General features: G+C 44.2%; 1 protein-coding gene across 1 annotated transcript; it reads right to left on the bottom strand.

Annotated features, from left to right (window-relative positions):
- Nucleotides 1-2815: 2815 nt before the first annotated feature.
- LOC117851608 (uncharacterized) lies at nucleotides 2816-10891 on the bottom strand. The gene is made up of 9 exons (XM_034733455.2): nucleotides 10302-10891; nucleotides 8815-8955; nucleotides 8041-8427; nucleotides 7097-7201; nucleotides 6214-6354; nucleotides 5755-5958; nucleotides 4705-4797; nucleotides 3959-4070; nucleotides 2816-3252 (listed from the first exon to the last, which is right to left on the bottom strand). The coding sequence occupies exons 1-9, from the start codon at nucleotides 10809-10811 to the stop codon at nucleotides 3209-3211; spliced, it is 1737 nt and encodes a 578-aa protein (XP_034589346.1). The 5' UTR covers nucleotides 10812-10891; the 3' UTR covers nucleotides 2816-3208.
- Nucleotides 10892-25226: the final 14335 nt, after the last annotated feature.

The raw sequence follows: 25226 nt of genomic DNA, 5'->3' as shown, positions 1-25226 counted from the left end.
ATCCATGAGGATGATGTTGTAGTGGAAATGTCAAATGATACTACTCCATCCGTCCCAAATTATATGTCGTTTTGACTTTTTGAATTCATAGACTTTGCTATATACTTAGATATACGCTATGTCTAAATACATAGCAAAAGCTATGATATAAAAAATCCAAAACAATCTATAATTTGAGACGAAGGGAGTAGGAAATATAGAACACTAATGTTATTATGTTAGCCTCAGTTTTTGTCACATTGATGACTCCTCGGTAATCACTTATTTCTAGCATTTAGGTGCAAGCATCGGTTAAATGTATTTATATATTGATACCAAGTATCAACAATAGAATTCCAAACGAGCTAAATGCATCATCGTCCATTAACATATGACATATTATTATAAGAGATAGTCTTTTACAAATAGGTTTTTTGACTATTAGTTTCTCTTACAGTGCTCTGTCAATTGCTGCATAATCAACATTATCTTAAAAGTACTTTTGAATGTGAATTTATTGATGCAACTTTTAGAATTTGACTATTTTCTTATCAAATTCATGAAAAACTGTCTTTTGCAACATAAAGTACTCTAGTTTGGCAGCATCATGACATAGCAATCAGAACTTGGCCGAGTGCACATCGTAAACGTATACTTGGCCGTGAGACCTTTTGCCATGTGGGCCCACGAACAGCATGACGAGAACGTTCACCGGGCCCACGTGCAGACGTACAGGGAGACAAACGAGAAGCGATATGCTGCCAGATTTCGCCCGGCCCATCCCAAATCTTATCTGTTGGCTTGCTCCGCCAATGGGCGGCGGAGGATTTTCCCGCGTGGGCTGCCTGTGCCCTTGGGCAATTGGCATCCTCTCTGGCCCGGATAGGATATTTGTTCTTAGCGAAAAAATCAGAAATAAAAAATGCTGTGCGTGGTGCGACAACGTGTTCTTCTTCGTTGCCTCTCGTTGAGGATGACAGTTGACAGAATCAGTTTACCAGATGCCCCCACCTTTAATCTTCACCAATTTAGCCTCTGTAGCCTGTAGCTGTAGATGTGCATGTCGAGCAGCTAGGCCTGCTAGGATGGTTAGCATTACCCGTGCCCATTCGATCTGTATTTGACGGCCAGGGATGGAGCCAGGCAGGGTACCCTATGCCCCTATGTGCTTCATTAGGAGTATGCCTTATGTGTGCGGACTTAGCGTTCTTGCGTGTGCAAACTCTGAAAAATTGCTAGCTCTACCACTTACTACGTCCTTAGATAATAGGATAGATTCTTTTCCTACCATTGCAATTTTGCGGAATCCTTTATTATTAGCTACTACGTACTGGTGATACGTGTGGAATCAAGATTTACAAATTATAGGTTGTTTTGACTTTTCTACGTTCATAGCATTTATTATGTATCTAGATATAAACATATATCTAGATCTAAAATTATGCACCTAGAAAAATCAAAACGAACTATAAATTAAAACGGAGGGAGTATTAATTTATTTGTACTAAATGATATATATTTCAAAACTGAGTAGTGAAAATTGCAAAATTTTAGGAGGGGAAAAGAGGCGTTGGCACGGGATTCCACATGCAGATGGCCTGGTTCCACAAGAAAACACCCCACACCGAGTGTCGCGCATCTTGAACGTTGTCCTGCTCAAAGCATGGAAGAAAACGTTGGCGCACGATGCCACATGAAACACTCGTCATCTCACAAAACGGAAACCGGAGGAAACCATCACGCTCCAAAACCCAAACGTAGTCAAATCTGAACGCTATATATTCCCTATAACATAAGCAAAATGCTTCGCGCGCGTTTTACGTTGGAAGCAGCTAGCGACGCCCACCACGATTAATTTTGAACATGGAACACACAGCGAAACCGGACGGAACTGTTGCATTCCGAGACTGCTGTTCTGTTCAACGGAGCAGGCAGGGGTACGGTGGCGACACGCGTGGACGGACAGCCCGGCCCGGCCCACGAGCTAGCCGCCACCGGCGACGTCCCCAGGTCAGCGGCGTCCGTGTCTCCCCGCCGGCCGGCCCGGCGGCGACGTGCGTGTCTGTACACGCTACGCGCAGCAGGCCAGACGCATGCACATGCTCGCTCGCCCGTGGACACACGCGCCGCCCGTCCCGTCGCGGCCGGACGCGCTCGGGAACGCCGCCGGCGACGGCGGCCACACAGCTGTCGTCGCGCGCGGCCAAAACCCCCCACCGAGCAAGCGGACAAAACTAACGAACGTAAAGGTGCGCACAGAGCGCCGGAGCCCCATACGTGCATGTGCATGCACCCATAGTCCATAGATCAGCACACAATAATTGCATGCGTACAGTCCATAGATCAGCACACAATAATTGCATGCAGTTGCGAGTGACCTAACAAATTTAGGATCGGGATCAAGCCGTAATATTATATGATTCTGAACTAAAAATAAATAGAGCTAAGTTGGACCGTGAAAGAGGTATGAGGACAATGATCCATTACCATCCATACACGTAACACATCCTTTCCAGCCCACCAGCCGTGATTGTTTTTTTTCCCTTAAATACAAATTCAAACAGAAAGAACCCTGAAAATCCTTCACTTGGAGGATGACCCTTCACTTGGAGGATGGAAGGTCACTCTCCGTTGTCCGCGGCATTTCGCCACGAGACTACGAGAAGGAGAATCATTTGCTCATGTTATTTTTGGCTGCTACTGCGGAGCCGAGTGTCTCTCCAATAGCAAAATGTAAACCAAAGAGTGGCCAAAGAAGAAAGTGGCAGAAAATTTCATTTCTGAAACATGTCTGTAAAGGGAGAGTACATGGTTTACATTAAGAAATCAAAAGCTATTGAAGAAAAAGAAATGAAATCTTTATTTAACAGGTTGGTTCATTAATCCCTATTACATACTCGTGGATGTTATGAAGGGCCAAAAATGAGTAAACACCGGGGAAAAAACAAGATTACATCCTAATCGAGTACCGAACTTAGCAGCAAAGAGAATTAGAGAAGATTTGGGGAAATAGGGAAAGGATTAATCTGTAAAAAAAATAGGCGATAGTACATGTTCACTTTTTTTTACATCCTTGTGTAAATGCTACAGGCTGGCTGGGTGAGCAGGTGGAATCCTCTCCAGTCTCCAGGGAAGGTCAGCTTCGACAATCGTCGAATGTTTTGGAGTCGGCAAAGGATAGACAGTCTTGCAGGTGTACTTCCATTTATGGGCGCAATTCATTGGGTGGTTAATCGCCTTGTAGACAGTAGAGCTGGCGGATATTGCCCGAAGCTGAGGACATGAAACAGAAGGATTTCCAGTTAATCGACAAGAAAACAAATCGAGTTTTCCACACAAGACCCACATGAAACTGACCAATATCACTTTCAGTCAATATCATTTGCAACGGTCGTTCCAAAGAAAAAACTAGAGCCAGGAGTACTGCCAACTCCTAATAAGGAAAAGGAAGCAAACATAATTGATTGACCTTACCATTTACGTGGTAAATAAAATCTCATGATTTATTGGGTAGACAAACAAAACAGAGCAAAGAAATCAGCAGATCTCTACGCCACCAAAGTAGATACAGTGCAAATCAAGAGAAAGAAAAATATATACTCACTACTCGGTTATTTGTAACATACAGATGCAGAGCTTCAGAGTTGAAGAAATGCACCACAAGGTGTAGGGGAGAACGGTCCCAGGTATTTAGCTTAAACAGTAAAAAGAAGTTATTTTTCTAGTGTCGCATATTGTGCAATTGTGCACATTCTGATTCAATTATGAAGCTAGGTTTAGAAATTAGGAAGATATACTCCCAAGGGTAAAGAACTAAAGAAGTCTACTCGTGCTGTCCAGTAATTGCAATTTCACTGCATACCTATTTACATTAATTGGCATAAAATTGTGCAACACCAAAGGTTACTAGATGTAAACTTATAATCTACTGAAATGCTGGTAAAAAAGTGAATGTACTGATGAGATGTTAGTATGTTACCATATAACCAATCCTTGAATTGGGCATGAAGTGCAGTTGCCAAGTCCCTTTTCCGATTCTCATCAAGCTGCAGCTCCCGAATCGTCTTCTGAATATCTTCCAGAGCAGAATGCTGAAAATGAACATCATATTTAGGAACACATAGCCTTTAGGAACACAGCTTCATAAAATAATGAAAAGTGGACGAATTGTATCCAACAACATTCAATAATCTATCAACATTTACACTATACCTTTGACTGTCAACTACTTTGCTAAGAAAAAGAAATATTCTTTTCAAACCTCATTTATCTAGTTGGATTAGGATTGGAGTATAGGACACTAGGATCGACGTAGCACTGGTGATGTAACAATAGATGGTATGCAGGCATGGGCAAGAATTTCTCCCTAGTTCCCTAATGTTATCCTTTTCTTTTCTTTTTTGCCATACAATTCCATAAAAAATATAGGAAATCATATGACTGTCCTATGAATGCAGCGTAGCCATCAAACAGAATATATTGCTACAAATGGAAAAAGTGAGGGCTCCTGTGCCATTAAATAGCAATCAACAGATTCCACAAGTATAAACTGAGGTACTCTTACATAGTTACATTCATGTATTGTTAAATAAATAAGGCAGCTTGAAATGAATTATTATTTGTATGGAAATAGAAAACATTATAGAAGCCATTAGAACATTTTCTTAAGAGATAAAAGGGATTATGGTATGGTCTAGCTCTATTGTATTTAGTCACTTAGTATACCTTTTTGCTTTGGCATGCCCCATAAATTTCAGGCAATGGGAAAGGATTGCATGTTGTAGGCCCTTGCCTTTCATCTCCAAACCAACTAGGAATCTGCAGAAAGAAAGGCCTTGCTGTCATATTTTTAATAGAAAGGAACAGTAATTTTTATTAATTATTAGTAAAATTCATTGAATGGTACTAATATGCATTTGTCCTGATAGACTAAGTCATATGTGTGTTGGGCTCTCCGGCTCACTCGGCTGCTCGGTGATCTCCTTAGCAAGGACGCTAGCAATGGAGCTCAGGGTGGACAGCAAGTCCGCTCTGGCTCCAGCGAAGAATCCCATCTTCCATGAGCGAAGCAAGCACATCAGAGTGAAGTACCACTTCATCCGAGGTTGCTTGGAGGAAGTGTCAAGGTGAACTACATCAACACCAAGGATCAACTCGCTGACCTCCTCACCAAGTCCCTTGGAAGAATCAAGTTTCAGGAACTTCGCTCCAGGATTGGGATGGTCCAGCTGCCGCTCAAGACACGCAAGACTTAGGGGGAGATTGATAGACTAAGTCATGTGTGTGTTGGGTGTGCTATCTATCTATCTATGTGCCTGTGTGCACCTTATCTACTTAGATGCTCTTTAGATGCTTTGATCAGCTTCTAAGCCATCTACCCATGGTTGGCCTATATGTACCCCAAACTGCCCTTTGTGGCTGTGGTTAATGGAAAAGATCAATTTGGGCCAACATGTCTAGATGAATCATCAGTGGAGCAAAACATTACCGTCAAGAACTGGCTCAAGTATTTTAGCATGCGGGATGCTAAGTTGCCACATTGTAATTAGTGGGCGCAGCTGACATGGTTGCAAATTGGGCTCAATACTCACTTGCAATGGAGAAGCAGAACAAGGCAAGAATAATGTTTATATATGCAAAATCTAATACTGCATCGAGAACAGCGAAAAATGAACTTAAGGAGGAAGACTTATTGGGTCTGTGCTTCTTCCCTTTTTTTTCCCTGTATTCACGTTGATTTACAGATCTAAAGCCTAAAATGTACTTTTCACATACCAAAAAGTTGGTAAATAGATCAGGATCCAGACACGTAGCAGATTCAGCTTTAACATCAGAAACCCCAGCAGGATGGGATAATGAATCGTGTGGATCAACAACTCCCAACGCAAAAGGTTGGTCCCATTTGTTGACACTGGGATCAACACCAACTTGTATCAAATGATCCCGCAGCTGTGGGTAGCAAGTATTGAATGGGGCAACCTGTTGATACAGGAAAGGAAATTGAGCACTATAAATAATTAAATATGAAGTACGGTACAAAATCACACCACTAAGTTCAATATTGTCTGTCATCTGTAATTTCTATGTATCCTGACTTGTGAATAGTATGTACAATGGTTATCTGTTGACCTTTGATCTAGCCACCCATTAAAGAGATGGGCAATCAAATATTTACACCATCACCCCCTACCACTGCCACTTAAAAGCACAAGGAAATGGAGTAACAGAACATACTTGTAATTTATGGTTGTCCCCCAATACAAGAGGTTGGTGATTAACCCCCAAGTAGAAGAGGCACTCACGGCAGTTGGCAATACAAATTCGTTTTGCAGCTGCAATGATATGCACTCTTTCACAATGCTCCACCTTTACTACCTGACAGCATAAAAAAATCAAAGTAGACCTGTAAAATATAGTTGCTAACAAATAAACAAAATCAAGTTCCCATCAATTGCTGAGTTTTACCAACGTTAGTACGTTACTAACAACTAGGATAGACTGGGAAGGTACTGAAACAAGGGGAAACAAGGGGGGGATATCAGAGGAGCTAGAGATAGGTACAAAATCCAACCACTGGTGTCTCTCTTTGATACAGAGCTTCGACTCTTATAGCAGGGCATGTATACGTGTGCATATTGGTGCTTAGCACACATCCATCACAGCCCAGAACATATCCCCCCATACCTGATAGAATTGCCATCAAAAGGCAGAAAGGTAACAGTTACCCACATCCTCTACAATCTAATTATGAACACATAGCTGGGAAATGCTTAATAAAAAAAATTGTGTTGATAATTGATCAGCTCTGCTGGACTCTGGTATATATGGAAGTTAAGACCATAACAAATAACCGCGTCAATGGCAAGTTATCTGCTAGTTAGCTGATAGGACTACCAAGAAATGAACTATATATGTAGGAACAAAAGTGCCGTGGCCCAATATAAAACACTAAAACAGAGTAATGAGCAATATAGAGAAAGGAACTATATAGGTGGCAGGTGGCAGATCCATTCCAGCAAGCAGAATCTTTCTTAAGCAAAATATAACTTATAAATAAAACAGATTAATGAGAAAGAAAAATCAATCTGTGACAGCAGGGATAGAATTAAATGCATACCTTACCAACAGCACCGAGAACAATTGTAGCATCAGAACAACCATACACAGTAGCATATTTCAGCGGTGCTAATATGTAGATAACAGAATCATGGCAGTTCAGAACCTACAAAAGGAGTATGCAATTTGAGTTACCAGTGCAGTAAAATATAGTCCTAGCTCTGAGATTTAATTGTTCAAGACATAAACCAACTACTGAAATGCATGCCATTATGCCAACAAAAATTGCTAGATGCAGGGCAATGAGTAGCCTCCACTGTGACACGCTAGCATTTCCAGATCAGATTATCAGCCCACATATTTCTCTTCCAACTTCAATCTTCTATGCACCCTGACCCATTTAATGATAGTCAGAATTATCATTTCTCAGATTATCCAAAACCTACAGTGTAGAATTTGTCTTCTAGAGCCAGTAACAGAATGGTACAGATCCAGCAAAAAAATGACTCGCAGTGTTTTGAGTGCCATATCAATGGCCAGATAAACACTACATATATGAACTTCATTCTCTTTTATTTGTCATCATAGAATGATAATAGACAGCTTTTTTAGATTTGCCCATACAGATGCAGATTGCAGATATGCTTAAATTGGTCACACAGAATGATAATAGCACATTTGGCATGAAAAATACTTCAATATCATCATACTTTGTAAGTCTGCTCATGTACAATAAAAACGCAATGGTCAAATAGTATGCAGAGGGGCCATGTCAATGTCCGAAGCAACAAGTAAAGAAAAATGGAGAGATTAATGTAAGCACTCCAAAACTTGTGAAACCATATTTTGCATTAAAGGAATTTTGAACGACAACCTTACATTGCATATCTGATGCAGATAGCATGAAATTTTGAACGTGTTAAAGAAACAAAATGAAGATCAAAATCTCTTTCAGCCCTACTCAAGCCCCAGAAGTTAGCTAGTGGCAAGAAACTATCAATGTACCTTTATTGAATTCCCTTTGATATCAGATGCATGCTTGACAACAGAGGTTTTTGAAAAGCCCTCGACAAACGTTACATTTCTGTAGTATGCAGGATTGGAACTTGGCGTGCTGTTCCGTGGATGACTTGTATTGGCCTCAGCCATGGTTACATCAAGATCAGACATGGCTTGCTGATTGCTTTCCTTTGCTGCAGACCTCTCAGCAGAATATTCCAGTGCAGAAGCTATGTTCTGTGACATCCAATCAAGAACCTGAGCAGCAGGGACAGGAGCCGCAGGCATGTCTGGATCAGAGTTTGCGAAAAATGTAGCAGCCTGGCTTAAGGAACTTCCTTCTGAGAATTGAACTAGAAATCCAAGGTGCTCAAAAGTCTCCATTGTCAATACCTGCAAAAAATCAATGCAAATAATGGTCACCAACTCTTTCCTTTATTTGATTGAGGCATCATTTGGACCATATACATATGCCTGCATCAAATTGTACATTCCTCACTCTTTCCTTTATTTGATTGATAAGACTACCACACATCTACCTGTGTGTTGGTTTTTTCAATGAAAACTCACAACATCATGTCTCATATTCTACTTGGAGGCCTACATCTTGAACGAGTGATAACAGAGCTTCACATGCCATTTCTTTATTGTCCAGTCCGATGATTAAGGTTATTGTTTCTATCAGCCATTTATCATGTCAGCTTCACTCTGGTAAGAAAATCAGAAAACAAAACACACCAAACTACCAAAGCACACTGCTCAGAAGAAAAGGTAGCATACCAGAGAATCGTCACCCTCACCCTCAACAGAATCTGCCAAGAGAGTAAGAATATTTGCCATATGCTTTTGCAGATAGGATAATTGATGAATTTCCTCATCAGCTTGAGAAGGCATAAACCGACGGCTGTTACTGCGAACAAGCTGCAAAACAACATAACTTGGGATTATTAAAAGGCATGTGATATCAAAATTATAGAGTACATTGTGTTTTGGGTACCACAACTTGCATGGTGACCACAGTTTTATCATGGAACTTGAAAACAGTGCAAACTGCAAACATACAACACTAATATTGTTTTCATGTCATCAATGCACCAACAAGTGCAATCAGCCTCAGCCCCACACAGTTACAAAGTTCCCGGGTCGATGGGATCGAGGAACGTGGTGCGCTACTTATGAGTGGTTTTTACAAGGCGGTAACGAAAATGACCCCACATTCCTGGGACGGGGTCGGCGTTTCCAGGTCAAGGAACGGTGCCTCCGACCCGTTTTTTCTGACTACCACACCCACATGGCATTCACCAGGACATCAGCATGGCAGTAAACAGCCTGGACGTATGTCATGGGGGTGGGCTCTCTAGTTTCGCACAGACTAAAATTATGTGCCTATTTTGACAACATTGTATCCACCACGCAAGTACTATATCCTCCAACCAATAACAAAAAAATAGAAGTAAATGAACATACAAACGTAAATTGTATTTCCATGCATCAGTATGAAAAAAGGGTTAATTAAAAATTTATGTGCTGGATTTGGTCTGGGTCCAGAAGAGCTAAACAGTCAATGCTGCTGCTTCAGAAACAACAAATAGCAACAACTCTGCACTTCTGCAGGCACATCGAGCACCGTTCGCTATTAGCATACAAATTCCAATCATCAAGCAAATTTGGATTTATGAAATTATCAGTTCTTTCTATACACCTTACAGAAAAGAGAGCCAGGCCCTAGTTATTAGGACTGGACCGGACCGGCGGTGTGACCGGAAAAAACCGGGAACCGGAGCCTCCGCCGGTCTGGACCGCTTAAAAGATCAGTCATGCAATGTTTAGTGAGGATCTGGTAGTATGACACATGCCTCAATCTGTGGCTGCACTGCTGGTGGCTTTCTACAGCAGCTTCAAATGAGAATAGGATGGTGTATACCTTAGGTGGGTCCCCCATCACCATCACTCATGACAGATGGTTGTAACAGCAATTTGATAGTACTAGGTTTCCTATGACACACAGCATGCCGTTGGAACTAGCAACACGCAGGACTTCAGTATAGAACGATTTCAGCAGTCAATGAGTATGTTAACGGAATCCCAGGTGTGGTTGCAGCTGGTCACAGTGCCACCATCTCAATCTGAGATGGCACATCGAATTTACAGATAAACGCGAAACACATTCTGTTTCTGCATCAACTACTCGCATTCATACCGCAATCCTACGAGTAGCAAGGTCCTCTTAGAAAACGCGATCATGAACGGGAGCGGTTGATCCTGACCTGGATCGGGGAGAGCGCGGAGAGGTACCCATCGAACGCGGAGGTGGAGGGCCAAACGTCCGCCACAGCGGGCGAGTCCTTGTGCGCGCTCCGCGGGACGAGGCGCTTGTACGACTGGACGTAGAGGAAGAGCAGCACGTCGTGGATGTCGGCGTCCCCGGCGCCGTCCCCGAGCGCGGGGTCCTCGGCGGGGAGCACGGCCGCGAGCGTGCCGAGCGCGAGCGCGGCCTGCTCCTGCGGGATCTGCAGCGCCTCCGCCAGCGCGGCGGCGCCCACGCGCCCGCCGCCGGGGACCGCGGCGGCGAGCTTCTCCTTGAGCTGGGCGAGGGTCTGCGCCAGCGTGCCCTCCGGGAAGATGAGCTTGGGGATGGGCAGGAGGCCGTGCTCGAACGCCTCCCGCCGCGGGCGGAGCAGCGCCGCGGGGGTGGCGGCGGGAGGCGGCGGCGTCGCTGGGGCAGGGGACGGGGACGGAGCCGCGTCCGGCGGCGGGTCGAGGGTCTCGTCGGCCATCGTGGCGACGCGAGAGGGGAGGCGTGGGGGAGGGGGGAGATCTGGGAGTGCGGTGGGAACGGCGAGGAGAAAGCAGAGGCAGAGTGACTCGATGCGTGCGGGCTTTTTTTTTCCTCTCTTTTTGAAGGGTAGCTTGGGGTTTCTAATCCTGGTGTTCGAGTCGTGGCGAGATGGGATTAGCGGCATTCATGTCGTAACAGAAATGGAACGAGGAGGGATGTCACAAGGCCCAGACACGTCACGGCCCGACTACGTACGCACGTGGGTCGCCCCGTGCGCGCGCCCGTGGGCCGTCGATGGATGACAACGCACTAGCGCGTACGGGCCGGGCCTTGCTTCGGGTTGCCTCCTTTCTATTCTTTTTCACACACACAGTGCCAGTAACAGTTTGTTACTATTGTTTAAGAAAACAATTTGTTACTTCTTGTTATACAAAATCGTTGTTACATAGACGCTCCCAACTTGATGTAGGTAACAGTCTCTCAACAAAAAACTTGAATTACTAGGTAGGAAACACAGAGCCATGTCAGAAGTTGTTTATAAGAAAAAAGCCAATTTCCTCCATTCCACCTCTTGACAATGCAACCACACAAGAGAGGCATATCATATCAGGAGACAAATATAAATATCGGTAATGCTACAGAATAGACGTCCAAAATCTTAAAAAAATTAGACGCATCGAGGTATGTTCCAGTAGTTAAACATCGACATTGCAACTATTGTTTCCATATGTTTCACAGTGAATGTTGCATGAAACATAGTGTTCGCGTTGCGGCGGGAATTTTCTATCCCAGAGTCGAGTGACGTAGTCATTTTTTCACATATTTTTCATTGTTGCAACTATAGATTTTCGATGTTGCGGATGTTTTGTTTTGATGTTGCAATGCAGCGTCCTTTCCCATCGGAGGTCCGGGCGCTCGATGCGGTATAAATATACATCAAGATTATATCACTGTATTTCTATTTCTGACAACATGCTTGTAGAAGCAACATCACAACACCTAAGATAACCATCCACAACAATAACCATGCATGTCATTCTACATAGCACCGTCTGATCCCAATAAACCGTGCAAAGCCTTCAGTTACTACCGGCACCCATCCGATCAAAAGTTGTTAAGATCACTGCACATCAATGGCTTGTCATAAAACAGGCACCCCACAACCTCGTGCTCGTCGGCCCCCTCTTTCGCTTGGTTCGTGTACGGCACGTAGGCCTGCAGCTCCATCTGCCTCGTATCGACCATGATCACCCACGCGTTCTTGGTCCTGCACTTAGGATCCAGCAGCGCGAACTGCACGACGTCCGGGTCGTGCCTGCACACGGTGGGGAACTCCGGCGCGCGGCGCGGCAGCGGCGAGCGGCGGAACTCGTAGGAGGAGTTCCAGAGATCTTGGACCTGGAGCACGCTGTCCTTCTCCCACTCCATCTCCGGCGTCGTCAAGGGGTTCCTCCGCCGGCCGAACAGGCCGTCGCTGACGTCGACGAACCTCATGAGGCCCCGGCTGACGTCCACGGTCCTGTAGGCCTCCGGGAGGCGTCGGCCGTGGCAATAGTCGTACTCGTCGTCCCAGACCTCTATCTCCGGGAAGGGGAGGAACCGGAGCTCCGGCGAGCCGGCGGCGAAGACGTCGCAGAGCAGGATGCCGCGGTGGTAGTCGACGAAGCACATGAGCCCGTAGAAAGGGAACACCTTGTCGGTGCGCCAGGTGAACTTGTAGAGCCCCTTGCTCGGGTCGAAGGGGATCGGGAGCGTCAGGACCTCGCACTGCCCCGTCGAGGACGAGAACCGCGTGAGCTTGCCCACCTCGTCGTCCTCGTCCTCACAGCCCTCCGGTCTCTCACCCCACCTCGCACCTCCGGCGAAGATGACCTCTGTGCTGAAGGCCACCGCCACGAACTCCTCTTCTTCCTCCGTGCCGTCGCGGCGGCGATCGACGATACCGGTGTACGCGTACCAGTCGTCGCGGTGGGGGAGCAGCCGCAGCGACGGCGACGACGGGTGCGCCCTGTAGACGAAGGAGTTCTGCTCGTGGGAGGAGGTGGCCGGCACCTTGACGAACATGTCTATGAGGAGGAGATCACCGTCGGTGGCTACCACCGAGGGCGTGCCGAAGGGCTCGGCGTCGGTGCGCATTTCGACGTAGGAGGCGGCCGGCGGGTCCGCGAGGCGGAGGGAGACGCAGACGCCGCGGCCGGCGCTCGTGGTGCAGGCCGCGGCGGCGGCGGGGTCCTCGGCGACGGCCTCCTCTCCCGTGAGGACGAAGGGGTCGAACAGCGCCCAGCCGGCGCGGATGGCCGGCGCCGCCGGGGAGGCCGGTGGTGGAGGGAGAGCTCGTGAGGCGGCAGTCGCCATGTTTTCGCAGTGATTTTCGTCGAGAGGAATTTGGGGCTGAGTTTTCGTTTTATAGCAGAGAGGAATTCCGGGGGTTGGGCTGGTTTGTCTGGGCGAATTGGTGTCGGACTCGGCGCCATCGGCGCCGCCGCGATGCGCGTGATCGCGGCGAGCATGGTGGGAGCTGGGATGGCTTGCCGCTGGCTTCCGCCGCGCACTTGTCCTCGACGACTCGAACCCGTCGGCGATCACCAGCTTGACAGCGGACGTGAACTTCTCTAGTGTGGCCTCGGCGTGCGGCGCATCCCCGTCTCCTAACTGCCCCGCTTGGCGGCACGAGCTGCACGATGGCCTTCTGGGTATAGAAGCAAACCTGCGATAGCTCAGCAGTTGAATTAACACGATGCGCGATCCCAAGTTTAATTGACAAGGAAATTGAGCAACAATGGAACGGAGCAAAACAACAAGAGAAATGGATATCCTGCTCTTCGTCCGAGGCTGGCCATTGCTTGGACCTTGGGGACGCTTGTCTGGAGCTCCGCCCCCTACCCTGATCCCCCCTCCCGCTGAGCCCTCGCACCGCATGGCTGGCCTCGCCCAGTCGCCCACAACCTGACGCCCAAGAACTTGCCCACAGCCTGCAGGCCATACCTGGCATAGGCCCAGGCCGGCTCTATGATTTTGAGGGCCCCCAAAGCGAACCGGACATTATGTGCCCTTAGGCTAAATATATTTTTTTATATGTAACATTATAGGGGAGATAATAATACTTAATAACATATATTTAATTATTCAGTACAATATTGATGGTACAAACTAAAAGAGTGGTAAAATAAAACCAATATTATTACCTCAAATACTATTTTGGTAGCATCTAAGACATAAATTGTGCATGAAAGCAAAAATAGTGGTCACTGGAATTGAACGTTTAAAATTGAATATTTAGCAAATAGTTATTATTCAAATATAAGTCAATAACTTATTGCTTGTCTGCTTCAGGAATTCGGAAAATAGGGCGGTAGCCGGTAGGCAGGGCGCTTGGCTAGTCGGTGACTCGCCGTTGCCGTGATGCAGTGCTGGACTGCTGATCCTGCTAGCACCTGATGGCCAAGAGCAGGGAGGGCACGCAGAGAGGACGAGAGACGAAAGGGCAGCGTTGCAATTCGTTTCGACAAGACGACGATATATTGATTCATTTTGCTAAGGGGGTGTTTGGGAGGTCGGGGCTAAACTTTAGCCCCGTCACATCGGATATTCGGATGCTAATGAGGAGGACTAAACATGAGCTAATTACAAAACTAATAGCAGAATCACTAGGTTAAATCTATTAAGTCTAATTAATCCATCATTAGCGAATGATTACTGTAGCACCACATTGTCAAATCATGGACTAATTAGGCTTAATAGATTCGTCTCGCAATTTAGTTTTATAATTAGACTATATTTAATACTTCTAATTAGTGTCCAAATATCCGATGTGACAAGAGCTCAAGTTTAGCACCTATCTTTCCAACACCCCTGAGTCTGCGCGAGGGGCCCACGATAGATTGCGATTGTCAAATTGTATTCTCGTGCAGCGTGCCTACCCCTCGTGGCCTTGACCTCGATCGCGGCCTCCGCAGCTCTTCCTGCACACGAAGCTAACGGTTGGATCTGGAGGCTTTGGCATGGGGACACAGCAATACAGGAGAACACATTTAATTTGTTTTAGGGCCCCTATCCGGCAAGGACCCCCGACGGTCGCCTCTCTTGCATGGCCCCAAAGCCAGGTCTGCGTACGCCTGTAGTGCACGCGAGCGATAGGGGCACAGCGAGCAAGAACTACCCACAACCTCCTCAATGAAATGGTGCTCAACTTAACAAGATTGGGAAGTAAAAAAAATGCATTTTAAAAGATGGTGGATCTAGATGACACGATAGTACAAATTTAAGGAAGGCCGGCGATATTTTACTTTTGTTTATATATCCCATATAGTCAACAGTCAACCATAAACGCAAGACCTATGTGAATCTGCTATCCAACGTTGGTTTCACAATAATTCATGGGAAAGGTTTCCATTTTTTCTGCATGTTGTTTAAAATAAAATAAAACAATTTTATTTGGTTCTTGCCACAAGCCCACCACACTCAATCTCTCATTTTAATTGAAGGAAATAGAAGAACTTTAGCCCATAATGAGGAACTAAAGTCATTCTCGCAAAGTAATCCTTATTCTTGCTTATGTAAATCATAGCTCGGACTCTGAAATTAATTTTTCATGCACACTATCATACATATCTACCATGTAATATGTTCATTCTGCTTCTTCTCAAGTTCCAAACAAGGGAGATAAAAATTTCAACGAAGTCCAACTAAACTGGTATATTGATTGCACTGTCACTGTGGATCTTCCTTGAGGAAGCAACAATATGCTATAATCGGTACAAAGAAAAAGTATAGCCAAACTAATTCGTAAATTGCTCTTACTACTTATACAAGATGAAATCACATTTTACTCATCATTATATACATTCAGAGAGGCACAGCTAGCAAAAGAGAGCAAATATACTGAAATACAAAAGTAAAGTTTCAAAATATGACAGGTTTAGCTACAAAATAACAAACTACACTAGGGTGATCAGCACAAAAGAACATCCTTGAATGCCATTAAAATACCATGCTTCCCATTAAAAAAACTTGGTGAGAGACTCCAAAATTCTGACCTGTGGCAAAGCAATCAATCACCTAAAACAAATTTTCATTAATAAAAAGAAACGTACATGTATGCAGAAGAAAACTCATAGAAATCATTGTAATAATTATTAGCAAGAACTAGGACCATAAAGATGATATATTTGTACTTCTCTTTATGGATGGGGAGGCATACTTTAAATTGCTACGACACTCATTAATATCAATACCTCATGTAAGAAGCACGAACAGAATTCTCAACAAATATGAACCAAAATGAAGCTCAGCATTGAATTCCAACATTTTAAACTTAAGAAACAAAATATTTAACTCAATCATATATAAAGCACATAAGAAACAAGAATTTCCTAAAAAAGATAAGGCATGAACTAACTAAGGTGTTGATAGTGAACAAACCGGTAAAGATATTTTGCCAATCATTTGTATTTTTGGACAATTCATAACGCCGCAGATGCCAACAAACCTAATTGTTTTGTGAATGTGATGTGAAAGAAGGATTACATCTAATATTTGTCCCAAACCTAGAACAGAACCTCAAGAAAGCTTCTTGAATTTGGTGCTGAGCTTTAGTAGATGAATGGGATAAACTATGCCCCAAGAAGTTGCAAGGGTAGATGTTTTCAAGATGAGTGAAAGTAAAGCATAGAGATCATTCCAACAGGCATCACTAGCATTTTTCCTTTGCAATAGCCCATGGAAAGATATGAATATGGCCTTGACATGTGAAGAACATCTTTACAGTTATTTACTGTTCCTTTTTTTATTATTTGAATGATCATTGATGACATGTTCCACCTAGCCTCCAAATATAAAATAACCTTTTGGTGTGTCTTCACTCCCTTCATTTTCATGAGGTTCAAGGGCATATGGAATTCCTTAACAGACTGATTAAATTATAACCAAGAATATGTGTGTGTATAAACTATCCTTGCAGCAGCGAAGTATACTTCCACACTGTACGGGGGGCATCCTTGTATTACATCAAACCGTTTGCTAACACCACAAATAATTTATATTCAGCATAAGATCTTCTTTTTCTTATTTCTACAACTAGATCCTTCAAAATTATTGCCTATTTTTACCAGGTCCAATAGATCTTTACCCCTGCCCCTCGTATCACTGGTCATTGGGCCCTTAGCGTTAGATTGCTGCTGTTGAGCCGATGCTGTCTCAGTTGGGTCTGATCCCTCCTTCTCAGTAGCAAGATGACATCATCGAGCCGATGGCTATGCGTGCGAGGTATTGTTGCCATAATCTAGGCTTTAAGATTAATACATTGAAGTTAATGCTCTCTCAACCATACTGTCTCGGTTAAGTTTGATCTATCGGCTCATGATATTAATAATTAGATCTGTTAGTTTAAATGCCGCGAGAGTGGTGAACAAGATATCTTTAGTGGCTGTTGTTTTATCTTGTATCTATCTTAGCATGTCAGCTCTTATAGCTGATGGCACATGCCTTTAATACTTTCTTTTACTTACACCGCATGACTACATAGAATATATCTTAATGGTGTTTATTCAAAGTAACACCTCGAAGGCTTCGTCGCCTATCGGCTCAGGAATTTCACGTTTTCCTTGTCCATTGCAGGTCAAATTGACTAGCACGCCGTGTACCTACGAGAGCCGATTTGGAGCATGCACTGGAGTTAAACAGATTCCCAGGTCCTTACGTGCTTCCAACCCAAGAGACTAAAGCCTAGATTTTGCGTCAACAGAAATATTTTCCTACCAGTGGATGTTGATGCTATTCTAAAGATAAGAATTTCGACTAATGAAACACGTGACCAAATTTCGACTAATGAAACACGTGACCAAATTGCTTGGCATTTTGAGAAATCCGGTAAGGTCTACATATAAATTAGCTCTGAGGCTGCAATGTCAGGACCAGATGGCATCGAGTACAGAACCAAAGAGGAGAGAGAAGCTATATAGAAATATCTGGAAGGCAGATGTACGACCACCAAAAGCGCGTATGTTTGCATGGAGACTTGCCTCAAATGCTCTTGCATCGAACACTAATAAGAAGACAAGGCATAATATTGAGGATGATACCTGCACAATCTGTGGACTTGAACCTAAAGATGCAGCACATGCAGTAGCAGGATGCTCGCGTGCCAGAGCTCTTCTAACAGAAATCCGACATAGGTGGGCTATACCAGAAATTTCCCAATTGCAGTACACCGGATCAGAGTGGTTTCTGCTCACCCTTAACAATACACCGGAGAATGCTAGGCCTGCTTTAATATTGTTTCTCTGGAGAAATTGGTCGGTACATAATGATCTCACACATGGAGGCACATATTTCTCCGTTGCAGGTTCAGTGCGAGTAATTGAATCAATGCTGAATAATTTGTCAATCCAACATTCTGATGTGTTCATGGAAGATGTAAAGGGTAAGCGGGTCATCGGTGAATCAAAGAAGGCTAAAGAGATAGCAGCAAATGAGATTGCAAGAGCATCCCGGCTAGTACCTACTTGGAATCCACCTGCAAGGATGGTTGAAATTAAATGTCAATGCAAGTTTTATAGATGCTACTAGGCAGGCAAGTACAGGTGCTGGAACCACAATGGGGATGTTGTGATTAGCCTGGCACTTGTTTTTTGACTATCAATCAGTTGTGAAGGTTTGAGGCTGGTTGTGCAATGGTGCCAAAAAAAGGTCCAATTATCCTGGAATCATATAACAGTACATGTATAAGAAGTTTGACGTTGGGTGAAAGGGATCGATCAAGTTCAGCTTCATGGATTACAAATGCAAGGGAGCATATGTCAAGGATTGAATAGAGTAACTTCCAATATGTAAAGAGAAGCCAAAATTCAGTTGCGCATGAGTTAAGTCAACACGCTCGCCAAGTTAACTCAACAGCAGTGTGGTTAGGGGGTATTACGCTCAGGGATTGTAACTCTTCCATGACTTAATCAATGAAGGCTCTCTTTTCTCGCAAAAAAATAACATTAATCATACAATTTTATTCTCTCACATTATTTTTCTAATACGAAACCATCCATTCCCTTTCCGTTGACCTTTTTATCTATCGACTTCTTCGTTCATGGCCTCATCTCTCATGGAATGTGTGTTCATGCACATTGATGTGCTCTTGCTTTGTTTAATTCCCATTCACTTTCAGCGACTGACCTCGCGTATCAAGTGAACAAGGCTGAGACCACCATACATTGTTAATTAGGTCACTTGATCTTAATTATATACCTTATTAGTCATGTGACGTGAGAGTGCACGCGAGGAACACATGCATAGATGCATGGGCTAAACCGCGAAAAATAATAGGAAAAGAATGTGCAATACTAAATAACAATAACTACGATTTTCGGAGGACAAAAGTGAATATCCATCAAATGCATATATGATGTTGGCCAAGAAACACTTTCACAATAACACACATATAATACATACTAGGATCATCCCCGTGCGTTGCTACGGGCTATGAAAAATTTCTAACACGGAAAACATGGTATTGATATTAACAACATATTATTTTATGGCTCACAAGATTCATAAGTATCAACTTTTACATAATAATGTCAAAATGAGCATGGCACATAACATTGAAAAAATTTCTGCTCCCATAGCAATGTACGTATACTGTATACACAGACATAGTGACAACAAAGATAAGTGACGTACCACATTGCATAGTCACTTGTGAGAGAAGCCGACGACACAGGGTTTCAGATATTCTATTAGTCCTGAAGTTTTCAATAACTTTCTCCATTCACATTTACATAAGCTGGATGCTAATATCCATCATGGAAATTTAGGAAAAAGCATTGGCCTGCATGAGTCAATGTGTGAGGAGTGTAACAAAATGTCTGTGGAACAGAATGTTTCTCTATTGCTAATATTTTCTGAAAAAAAAAAAGAGCAGCTGAGGCAATGTTTGTCTATTGTATAAAATTGCCCTATTTGCAGATGGGGAATAATGATTAGTTGCAGTTGCAAAATCCAATATTGGTGCAATCCATACTTTTTCCTTCCACCTGTCCCCAATAACACAGCAGGGTGCAACAATTCTTTTAACAATTCATCAGACACGTTTCATATTTGCCTTCCAGGGAAACAACAATGCAAAGAGCAATAATAGGTAGGAGGATTTGAAAGATGGACACCTTGACCTAACTATGAGGAGGCAAAGCACATGATCTAAAGATACACATTTACTCAAGCCTCCGAAATTTACCCCCAGCAGGAAGTCCATCTCCACTACAACTCCAAAGGCTGTGTCCATCTGACATGCAAAGGAGACTGCATGCAAACATGCTAGTACCTGGTTCATGAGGCGGAAATAGAAATTTGCGGCAGGAGATATTCTACACCGTAGGAAGCACAACATCTTAGCATAATACTTAAACATGTGCTTTTTAGTAAAACATATAGCCTTATTCAATAAAGTAGCAAAATCTTCTGTAGCCATCTTTCGCCGGCGAGGGGAGCCAGTATCCGGGGTCAGGATCCGTCAGTGGTCCCCGGATTGGCATTGAGGCACTTGACCTCAACTTGCAGGGAAGTTTTACCTAGTGGACTCTGGATACCCCAATCGGCCTGGTTATCTTGCACCTTACAAGAGAACGGAGTACCATCTTCCAGAGTTTAGACAGGGGCCGATGCCCAAAGGTATGAAAGAGACCTTTAACTTTGCTCATTCATCTCTTAGGAATTGCGTCGAGAGGTCATTTGGAGTTCTTAAGATGAAGTGGCGGATTTTGTTGAAAGTACCAAGTTATCCAATGCCAAAGCAAAGTCAGATAATTGTTGCATGTATGGCACTTCATAATTTTATTAGAGAGAGTCATATGGAGGATGAGGACTTTGATCGTTGTGACCGTGATGAGAACTATGTTCCTCGTGAAGCATCAACCTCTCAACCCCCACTGCAAAATACTCAATCAAGGTACGAAGATACAAATATGAATGCATTCCGTGATCAAATAGCCTCAAGTTTGTATAATAGATCGTAGAGTTTTTGATTTCTTGTATTGCCTAGGACTAAGGAGTTGTATGGTTGAACGATGATGTAATTGAACGAATTAAAACTATTGAATGTCCAGAAGGAACAGCAACGTGTTCCTCCTGGCCGGCGCCTATGCATGGCCGGAATAATGCACAGATACAGGTGCATGTGTATCTTCGAGTGTGCATGTGCATGGCCGGAGCAAGTTGTTTTTTCAAGTGTGCATGTGCCAAGCAAAATACTCAAGTGTGCATGTGCATGGGCGTGCATGTGCATGTGCATGGAGTGAATTTGAGACATGCATGTTGTTTGAATCAATAAATGAGGGCAAATCAGTCATTACCTCAAGGAAGACTACCTTTTAGCTGTTGGATCCAAACACCCCATAAGGACTAAACTTTAGGGTTGGATCCAAACACCACCTAAGAAAAGGCATAACATTGACAACTATATGGGAGATTTATTTTCTTACCCCATCAGTAGCAACAACCTAACTTGCTATTATCAGAATGATAATAAGATTCACCTTGTATTCAGATTATGATAATAGCCTAAAATTGGATCCTGGATTCCCTACATCGTCATATTCATTGGCATATCCTGTTTGTCAAACACCATCAAATTCTCGCACGTCAATAACTAAAGAAACCTTGCAACAGGGCAATGCCTGGACATGTCACAACCGTTCAATGCAGTCTCCATTCTCCTCCCTTAGATGATGTTGGTGCTAGTAGTAGTCACCTGAAGGTCCAAAGTTTTGCCACAATGCAGTGGAAACAGATAATAATCGAGGAATTCGAGTATGATTACTTTCCTCGGAGAAAACGATCCCTCGCAGTAACCCCCGTGGTGACCGTCGACTGTGGTTCGTTTTTCTAGGCTACAGATCTTAGGGATTTTTTAATGTGTTTGATGCATTTTTTTTATGTGTTTCATGCCTTTCATGGTGCATGTACAGATGATTTTCTTTCCAATCCAATTGAATGTCTCAAAAGCGGATGGATTCTTGCACAAAACAGATGACCGGAATTTCGTGCACAAAGTAGGCTGCTTTTTTGCGTCTCACTGATCACTGACGTGACTCGTTGTTTTCTTCGCCATGCGCCAGATTGCTGCTGTCCGCATGTAATCCATAATCATAAATCATCCAGTAATATTCTCTTATCTAATTAACAGTCACTAGTGATTCTAAATTTCCCTCTCTAATTTAAGTACTGATAATATTATTACAATGTACGATCTTGCTGCTAGTCGAAGAGCTAAATTTAAGTTCATAGATATGTAATTTTATTTTGGTTAAGACTTGTGAAACATGCTATTATTATATTATTATATGTGACTAAAACCAGCTCACATGATTATCAGTTAAACGTTGCTTTGTCCATTGCCCCCCTTACCTCAAATCCTGGCTCCGCCCCTATCAAGGTGGACAAGAAGGTGATGCTACCCACTCGTGACGACTGCAAAGTGACGGTCATCATCTCGTCGGGCTAGGCGATCTTGGTCACGGGGAGGCGAAGGACGGCAGCCCTCAGCTCCAATGACATTGACGCGGCAGCGATTGGCGATTGGCCCGTGTGGATATAGGCTAGGCCGGGGACCTGCATGGTGAGCGCCTGCAGCGAGGAGACCATCGTCGTGGTGACGCCTGAGAGGACCGCCTCCGGGCGGGCCTTGAGGAGCACGATGTGCTCGACCGGGACGGCGACCGAGGAGGAGGACATGGCGGCGATACGGGTGCGGAGGGTGGAGGAGGGAGGGGGAGGGGGCTTGGACTGGTGGCATGTGGGGGAGTGAAAGAAGGCACAGGAGGCAGCGGCAGCGGCGATGGACTTTTGGGATCCTAGGACTCATGGACTCAGTCTACGGAATCCACGGAGGGGGTGCTTGTGTATGGTCTACGGTGCACCACGTACACGCGAAGGGGTACGAGTCCTATATGATCTAAGCCGTCAGTTTTGAATCTGAAGGCCGTATCTCCATCTTCTTGCTCCCATCCAGGGTGACGGCGACCACGTGGTGGCGCCTTGAATGAGCTTCACCGTTCATGGCCGGAGTTTCGCCGGAGAAACCATAGGAAGGTCTACAAGCAATAGATTTCTACGAAAAACACAAAAAAAGAATGAGGACGCAAAGGGGATCTCAATTTGAATGTCACAATGGGTTGTGGCGTCGCGGGTGGATCAGGTCATGGCCGCCACCACCGCATCCACTCCTCGCAAAGGTACAGAGGCTACAGCGAGATTTACGCAGAGATTAAACCGACGAGCGGCGGCGGTGATGTTGGCGTAAGGAAGAGGTCGCGGCTGTGGATGGAGTGGTGGACTGCGGTGGCGGCAGAAGGGATCGATGTGAGGGTAGGAGGCGCGGGGGGAAAGAAGAGAGAAGGAACAGAGCGATAAAAGGGCCTACGATCGGCTGCTCGCAGCCAGGGACGTTCGTGGGGGTCATCTCGTTCGATCGTAGGGCGCTCGGGATTCCGTCGCTGCAACTCCCGCGCACAGACAGCGCTAATTGCCTGGAGCGCGAATCGAAAGAGCGTAAAACCTTCGACATTTTGACTCGGTTTTGGTTTTTTTAGCTGCAGAGATAGTAACGTGCTAACAAAAACAACTGATCAGAGCCGTGTTCCCAAGACTCTTCCTGAGCTTAGGCCTTAGGGTGGGTGTGCATTTTCCAAATGTGCGCCGCGCCTCCCACGCTATGAGTCGCCTAGCCGAACACGCATGTCTCGTTTGGTGGAGACTGGAGACGTTTCGCAACAACTTCATCAGAGCTAGCATTCGGTTCAAGACAATAAAATGACAGCGCATGGAATGGCCGATGATCACAAGCTGATAGGGTCAGCATGAGGTCACCAGCCCCCTTTGATGATCACCTGATATCGATCTCGACGTGTCGGCCGTACGGCTCACGGGGCAGCATCGTGTACGGTCGATGTCAATCAATTGTGTAGGGCCCACGGCGTGAACTCGTCAGGCACACGCACAGAGGAGAGGAGGCCACTGCTTTCCATCCGTGTAAAAAGTCTCCAACAGAGTCAAATCAAATTGATTCGGCTGGCGACCTGCTGGCTGTATATATATGATATCAAGTTATCAACGCAGAGGAATTTCTCTCGAACCCTGCAAATAGGAGATCCACATGTTTTATATATGCAGCATTCATATTCCTTTTGTCCAGAAGACAGACCGTGATGCATTTTGTGACCCGAAAACAAAAAGACTGATTGGAAAAGATGCCCTTTCTGGATATCATTTTAATGTTTGGGAGGATTTTGACTTCTCGAAATACACAAATTTTGCTACACATAGATACGTATTACATCTAGAAATACCAAAACGACATGCGATTCGGAACGGAGAGAGAGAATATTATATCTCTAAGATGCTTTTCCTTGTCGATCTCTCTGTAAGCATCAAAAGCTGTATTATTATTGTTCCAACTGATCTCTAGTTCCGATACATTAATTTTTCAGCGTCATTATTATTTTTTTTCATTTTATTTAGGGCTGTTGAAGATGCAACGCATAGATCATGCAAATGCGCGCGACGCATAGTCAACGGGTCCAAACTTATTGCATCATTTGCACGCTGCATGGCAACGTACGTGGCGGCTAGCTGGATGGCGTTGTCCGGCAGGTTCGTAACCGAACAGATGCACTGCTGGTCGGGGAATCAAAGGCAAACGCTGTTTTTGGATGCTTAACAAACATCAGACAAAGTGTTTGATAAGTGTCGGGAACTTGTTTATACCATGGAAAATTAAAAGATAACTGATTTATTCTGTCGTATTACATTATTACTTTTATTTTTTTCTTATTATATATATAAAGGTATATTACAATGATGCTTCTTTTATAGTGATCTCACTTTCTTCAATTTCACTTTTCATGGTCTAACTTTTCCTGAAAAGCTTTGGGCGAATTCTCTAGGTTTCTTATAAGAAACCTTTTTTTGTTGTGGCTTGGGACTGAATGCTACTTGATTTCAGATACTGTTTGTGAATCTGCCTTTAATTTGTTTCTAGTTAGGATATCATGATCACCTTTTTGCCCTTAAAACGTTGGTCAGTCACAGAGCTCTTGTTATACACAGAGTGTGCGCCATGCGTAAACCAAAGAAACATCAAATCCTTTCACACATCAAACGTAACCCTGTAACTGATGCACTGTTAAATGGTCGAAACCAAAGTTCGTTTTCCAGGACCCAAATTGATTCTCCATATAAATCCTGCCAAAACCCCAGAAGTTAACAAGCACTTGGCATTGGTAGCATGTCTCTCCTGAACATGCCCCAGCTGGCCATGGATTTTTTTTTTTTGGTTTGTTAAAATTGACTTGGATCAAATCAAGATGAAACATTAGATCAACTAGCTTGGCAAATCAATATAAACTAACTGCTCCGAGACCGGTCATCC

This window comes from Setaria viridis, chromosome 1 (genome assembly GCF_005286985.2).
Source record: "Setaria viridis chromosome 1, Setaria_viridis_v4.0, whole genome shotgun sequence".
Taxonomy (NCBI): Eukaryota; Viridiplantae; Streptophyta; class Magnoliopsida; order Poales; family Poaceae; genus Setaria; species Setaria viridis.
The sequence above is the reverse complement of the archived record's forward strand: the minus strand, read 5'-3'. Positions and strand labels throughout refer to the sequence as shown.